Raw genomic sequence first — 7,591 nt, forward strand, 5'->3', positions numbered from 1 at the left:
TTAGTTTCCCATTTGACCATCTTTCGACGGTGACGTTGCCGTTCGACGTTGAGTTTATAAACAACCTTTAGTCGCAGCATTTCTTTAGAAGGGTGCCAAAATTTATTGCTAGTATAGGTGAGTCATATGAGTCTATATCTGGGATCTAGTGCGGCATTTTACTTACTTCGTCTACAATTATTGAAATGTTGATCGGCTTAAACCATCTTAAAGTTGCTTTATGTTCTGGTCCTTTTGCTGTATGCAATAATCAAGTAATTTTGCTATACGCCAAAGGTTTTGACGAACAAAATCAAAATATCCTTTACTTTTATGGCCTTTTATATAGGAATATGACATCAAGAAATCTTTTTTTTTGCAATTAAACTTATATTGTCATATCACCGTTGGAAATCTTATTTAAGAAATCATCAAATTTTGATAATCTTCCTAAAAACAATGTTATTTGTCCTTCACTTTGAGCCGCTTGTCTGAATTATTGGGTTTTAAGTTTTCCGAACATTTCTTAGTGTGACGATATAGATTTTTATTTATAAAAAGCCTTAGCAATATGGACAGGGTAAGAAATCTTCTTTTTCAGAAGAATCCTTACCTTTTATCAGTTTAACGGGTCTTATAGATTGTTGAGTTCTGCTTCTTTATTGTACCAATTTGTTCACGCCTTTTCTTCGACCCCTTCGGTAAAGCTAACATTATTTGTACTTGGTTTTCATCCGCATGTCCCGTCATTAAGTGACGAGCAGAATGAGGTACGCCTTTATCGCAATATAAACAGTAATATAATTTGTCTTGGTAATGGTTTTTAGTCACCTTCTCAACATTTTTAGTTGTACTTAAATTTGCAGTATCGGTTTCTTTATCAACTTTGGATGATTTAGATCAAAGGTTCCCAACCTTCTAGCAACTGCGTACTACCTCAAATATTTTGAAGTTTTTGGCATGCCACCAAACACCTTGGGGGCATGGAATGGAAGTATTGGAATGGAATTCCGCTCTCCGATCCTAATTCTTTTAAAAACATGTTTACTATTAGAAACATGTCCATTGTCTTGTTTTATGTTAAAAATATCTAATATAACAATTATTCATTCACTTTTGCAATCCTTCATCAAGACAACAATAAATGTAATTATTTATCATTTATGATTTTTAATTTTTAATGTTTTTTTCTTGTGCTATTTAAGCTGTTATTTTTTTCTTAAGCTATTTTCTTGTGACATTTTTATAATCAACTGTTCTAAATAGGAAATGAGCCACAATTTAACTTAAAAAAGATTTTATTCACGTTTCGACGCCCAAATCGGATGCCGTTGTCAAAATACAAAATATTACCGTAATATGTAAGTAGCACAAGTGAACTTGCTACCATACTGTCATCATGTGGTGAACAAATCGAATCAGAGCTCGGATGGTACCTAGAGCGTATTACATGGAATATTTTAAACACCATGCGTAAGTTGGCATATTTCATCGATGTTTCCTTGAAGGATTACTTTTAAAGGGTTTTTATCCACATATTTTTGTAATATTGTATTTTGGTGATTAGCATGTTAGATCACGTAAGCACTGATGATGATTAGTCAATCAATCGAAAACTAGTTCTGTGATGTACACCTTTTTAGGGATTTTAAATATACACCTTTATAAAGGATTTTATTAGTTTTTTATTATTAATTAGTTAAATCCAAAATTATGTTGTTAGTTCAGTTTAGTAGATAAAAAATACCTTTCAAATGATGTGCCACTCGACTACACTTGCTATTTAAAAAACCTGGGGGTTGATGCGGGGCAGTATGGGTTACATTAGAGGACATGAATTTTACACGAAAATTCGTCCCCTTTTTAATACAAATTGACGTGTTTTTTAAATTGTGAAGAAACTCTTGGTTTCTGAGTTTATGGTGGGTGGTCAAATTTTTGTTGAAACACACTGTATAGAAGTTGAATATATTGGCAAGAACCAATAACTGCATTTGTGAATTTCAAAAATATTATACATGTTCTGCATATTTTATATAATTAGTCAAGTTATTAGTATGCTAAATGAAGGAATTAATTTAACATTTAATTTTTTTATTCAAATCATCTATCACGGATACATGATAGAGCACTGGATGCTTAATAAACACCATATACAGTTCGTCCAGTATACTTAGCGTTGCACGTCATTATCTAGGTCAAAGATCTATGTTGACATTGTTGCCCAATTACAAAAAAATTTTGAATTCATTTTAAATCAAATATATCACATAATTTTTGTGGAAGTGGATTATACAACAAAACAAATGAATATTCAATGTAAATAAATAAAAACTTTAGAAATAGAAAACAAGGATTAAGTTTTAATCTTACGTTAAAGTAAGTAATAAAAGCAGTAAATATTATACAACAAATATTGATAGTAAAGAATAAAAACAACTATGAAGTGTCATCACCGCAACTGTTAAATAAATGTTTCCAATTTATGCCAAAATATCACCTTTGTTCACTCGCAGTTAGAGTGTAATCCAAACAAGTGTACTTTATAAAAACGCATTACATTCCACTCATACAAATGAAATGAAATAAGTTAGGGTATGTTTCTTTAAATGCACATTAATAGAAATCTTTCAATATTATTTCTACGCGTATATAATAAAATATGTCTAGTGGCTGTAATTTCCGTGTACTAGGCTAAATGATTCTAAAAAGGAACAGACCTACCGCCTAAATATTTCGTATTGGTATCATGGGACGCCACGGGCTATGACGCGGATGACGTGCAACGGTAAGTATATTGGACGGACTATATATGTTATGGACCATATGATTAATTGGTCATTTTTTATAATGCCCGGGCTATATAAAAAATGCCCAATACTGTCGATCAATATAATAAATACTATTAAATTCATCACATTGCCCGGGCATTATGTATAATGCTTGGCATCTACTAGACAGGATGATTAAAACTACTTTTATTTTTATTAAATATGAAATATATTTATTTTGATACAATCAAGTATGTAGTAAAAACTAAGATATTTCTTATATACTAATGAAAACAGTCTTGCAGTCTTCTGTGAAATGGCACATGAGTACATTTAATGAATAAGTATACATAAAAAATATAATACGTATTAACGGTAATTGAGGAAACCAAAAAAGAATTCTGTGTTTTTATTTGCATTTTTTTCTAATGACCGAAATCGATGGTAACACACAAAGCGGCCAGTGAGAAATTAAATCGTTTTTCTTCTAAATCAAACTCAATTTTAAATAAAAATACACTTACCACCTATGCGTGCTACATCATCGAAATTTATTTTGTATGAATGATTTACAATACATACCTATTTGTTGAAACATGTTCCACTATGGTGACACTTGGAGTTACATATTTTTTTTTCTTTACGACACTTACACTTATCAGATTTACACCCATCTTTACAACCGCACCTACTGTATCCTTGTCCCCCACAGTTAGAAGATTTTCTTGCGCATTCTCTAAGAGATATCTCAGTGTCTGGAATCTCTTCTATGGAGATAAACTTTTCTTTACAAACGGTAAACTGGTTTCTTGAATATAACTGATTTAGTATGCCATATTTTGTGCCTAGTTTGTAAAGCTTTTTTTCAGTTATCTCTGTCACGATAGCTAGTAGATTTCTTTGATCACTACGAGCTCGGTCCACATCTGGCACTCGTATCCTAACTGTGTTACCTAGTTTAGCCGATGGATATTTGGAATTGGAAAATTTTAACATCTCGGCTTGTTTTTCTAGATTCGTCAAAGCCAATTTTCTTTTCTTCCTTACATCGTTTATTCTAATATCTATATTGGAATCCAGATTTTCATTATTTTCTAAATTAACTACAATAGCCGTTTCTACCGCATTTGTTAAAAATTCTGGAACTTGACTAGATTCACGAGATGAATTTTGAACATGAGATGAACTTGATTCGGGCAACATTATTGAAGAGTCCACATTTATATTATTATTTTGTATTATATCCGGTTCTGTAGATAGCCCAGCCTCTTGATTTTTGAACAGGACCTCTAAGTCTTCCTCCGAATTAACATCAGTCAGAACTTCTTGGGGTAGAGAGCTTTTTAAACCAACTTTCAACTTTGTGCCGAACATGGCTTCATATGGACTACAACCTATACCAGTGTGATGAGCTCTATTTTTCATTAGTTGAACAAAACGTAAGCCTTCAGACCATTTGTTTGTATTGTTGTCTTCTAACCACGAACTAAGCATATTCTCTACGTCTTGATTGGCCCTTTCTATAGATCCTTGACTCTGAGAATGCCTGGGTTTGCCATGTACCATTTTTAACTCGGGCCACATGCTACACAGCTCTTTGATAATATGGTTAGCGAATTCTCTGCCATTATCACTATGAAGCACACTCGGCGCCCCAAATATTGTGAAAATATCCAAAAGTACATGCGATACTTCTTCTGCTCTTTTACTTGTAAGAGGTCGAAGTTGGACAAATTTGGTAAGATGGTCTTGATAAACAAGCACAAATTTATAACAGCCATCGGCTTGTGACTGCATATCGATTAAATCGACTTGGCATCTTGAATTCATTTCCTTGCTCAATATTGGTTTCACCACCAAGCCTTTCTTTGGAACATTATGTTTTTTCTGAGAGGTCATGCATAAATTTAAATAGATAACAATCATCTCCCTTGTAATATTTTTAAATTTAGAATGTACTTCCTTCTCCATTCGGTTTCTACCACCATGCCCGATAGTAATATGAAGATCGCGCAATGTATCAAATATTTCTTCTGTATGGACGTAGTATTTAATTACGTTATCTTCTTTCAAAGGAACAATCAATTTTTCTACTTCTCTAATGGTCATAACGTCGAATCTTCGTAAGCGCTGATAATCACTCGGCGTTTTATTTGTCTGTTTACTTTTAGAGTTTTTTACCTTCTGTATCAGTTCCATGTAGGCTGTTTTTGTGAAAATTTGTGAATTTTGACTTTTTACTGAAACTAATTCAGTTAACCGATTGTTAAATCGATTTTTCATATCACTTAATGGTTGTTTTTTTTCCATAGTTCACTATGCAATACTTTATAAACAAAGAATTAACAAAGAAATGTCACAAACAAACCACTTGTCGTATATACCATTACTAACATTCAACTGCAATATGATTTATAAATAATGGCCGACGCGCTTCGGTGACTGTAACCTTGGATACAGCGCGTTGATTGGCTGCTGAAGATCGCATGATTTACTAAGAACGCCGATTTATCACATTGCCCGGCCATAGTATAGCATTTTTCATAATGACCAGACAATATGATAAATTGTAAAAAGTTATCAAATTGCCCGCTGAAGTTAGTCATTATTAATAATGACCGGGCATTATACATAATGGCTAACATAATCACTTTGTCCATAACATATACAATTAAAAAAATATTTTAAACAAATACAAACCTATTTCTGAGACGACTTCAGATAAAACATTTGATGTCTGCTTGCGATGTGCGCAAACCAAGTGTAAATATTTGCACATACTCCATTTAATTGATGAGTCGAGATAGTTACATAAATACTGGTGTAAACAACTCTCGCACTCATCACATACTAAATGGCAAACACAATTAGATTTGATTGCATCAACCCTATATATTTTAGTGCTACTGTCGGAAGGTACTTCCCAGCCACATTCTTTTTCAATAACTTTCTCAATATTTAGCTGTTTATTAGCATTGTGGCAAGCTCTTACACGAGACAATTTTAAAGATATTTTTCCTTTATGGATGGCTATAATGCATTCAAATATTAAATGCATCTATGAAAAATTTCATTATTGCCATTATGGCTTTGTTTATCCGTTTGGTATATTTACCATTTAAGTAAAGATACCTTATGGTCATATGCATTCTCTCTATACGCATATTGGTGTTTAGTCCTGCATGCAACCTATGACAATATGCCCAATTTTAACTTTTGGTACATAATACTTTTGAAAGTAAATACCAAAATCTTCGTACCACTGTCTTTACTGCAATATTCTAGAAATTGGTGAATCATTATAGAGAAAGCTTCAACGTCCTTTTCTTGCAGTAAAGTTCGAACCAGTTTATAAATAACAACCTAAAAAATTGTTTTTTAAAAATCAAACAAAATAAAAGTAAGCTTCACTTTAACTTTTTTTCTTGGAAAGTAACTTTATTTAAATTTTTCCTCCAAGCACGATCAACGTGCCAAGTACAATACAGCTTAAAATTAAAAAAAATATATAAGTTAAAACAAAATGACAACTTCATGTAAACAAAACATACCTATGCTCAGCTGGTTGCATGACATTCAACCACGCATCGTAATTAGTGTCGGCCATGTTTGTCATGAAACCAGATATTTTTCTTTTATGGATCGCTATAATGCATTCAAATATCTTATCTCTTAAAAATTTCATTATTACCATTATGGCTTTGTTTATCAGTTTGGTATATTTACCATTTAAGTAAAGATACTTTATGGTTATATGCATTCTCTCTATACGCATATTGGGGTTTAGTCCTGCATGCAACCTATTACAATATGACCAATTTTTAACTTTTGATACATAATACTTTTGAAAGTAAATACCAAAATCTTCTATATCACTGTCTTTACTGCAATATTCTAAAAATTAGTGAAACATTATAGAGAAAGCTTCAACGTCCCCTTTTTGCAGTAAAGTTCGAACCAGTTTGTAAATAACAACCTAAAAAATTGTTTTTTTTTTAAATTAAACAAAATAAAAGTAGGGTTTACTTTAACTTCTTTTCTTGGGAAGTAACTGTATTTAAATTTTTCCTCCCAGCACGATCAACGTACCAAGAACAGTACAGCCTAAAAATAAAAAAATATATAAGTTAAAACAAAATGACAACTTCATGTAAACAAAACATACCTATGCTCAGCTGGTTGCATGACATTCAACCACGCATTGTAATAAGTGTCGGCCATGTCCGACATGAAACCGAATATTTTTCCTTTCTGGATGGCTACGATGCATTGAAATATCTTATCTCTGACAAATTTCATTATTGCGATTATGGCTTTGTTTATCCGTTTGGTATATTTACCATTTTAGTAAAGATACTTTATGGTTATATGCATTCTCTCTATACGCATATTGGGGTTTAGTCCTGCATGCAACCTATGACAATATGCCCAATTTTTAACTTTTGGTACATAATACTTTTGAAAGTAAATACCAAAATCTTCTGTATCACTGTCTTTACTGCAATATTCTAAAAATTGGTGAAACATTATAGAGCAAGCTTCAACGTCCCTTTTTTGCAGTAAAGTTCGAACCAGTTTGTAAATAACAACCTAAAAAATTGTTTTTTTTTTAAATTAAACAAAATAAAAGTAGGGTTTACTTTAACTTCTTTTCTTGGGAAGTAACTTTATTTAAATTTTTCCTCCAAGCACGATCAACGTACCAAGTACAGTACAGCCTAAAAATAAAAAAAATATAAGTTAAAACAAAATGACAACTTCATGTAAACAAAACATACCTATGCTCAGCTGGTTGCATGACATTCAACCACGCATTGTAATAAGTGTCGGCCATGTCCGAC

The 7,591-nt window shown here is 32.2% G+C and overlaps 1 protein-coding gene across 1 annotated transcript; it reads right to left on the reverse strand.

Annotated features, from left to right (window-relative positions):
• Positions 1–603: 603 nt before the first annotated feature.
• LOC114341037 (uncharacterized) lies at positions 604–3,953 on the reverse strand. Its single transcript, XM_028291826.2, has 2 exons — positions 3,404–3,953; positions 604–755 (listed from the first exon to the last, which is right to left on the reverse strand). Exons 1-2 carry the CDS (start codon positions 3,951–3,953, stop codon positions 604–606), a joined length of 702 nt encoding a protein of 233 aa, XP_028147627.2.
• Between the last annotated feature and the right edge of the window lie 3,638 nt (positions 3,954–7,591).

Source organism: Diabrotica virgifera, chromosome 9 (genome assembly GCF_917563875.1).
Source record: "Diabrotica virgifera virgifera chromosome 9, PGI_DIABVI_V3a".
In the NCBI taxonomy this organism is placed as follows: domain Eukaryota; kingdom Metazoa; phylum Arthropoda; class Insecta; order Coleoptera; family Chrysomelidae; genus Diabrotica; species Diabrotica virgifera.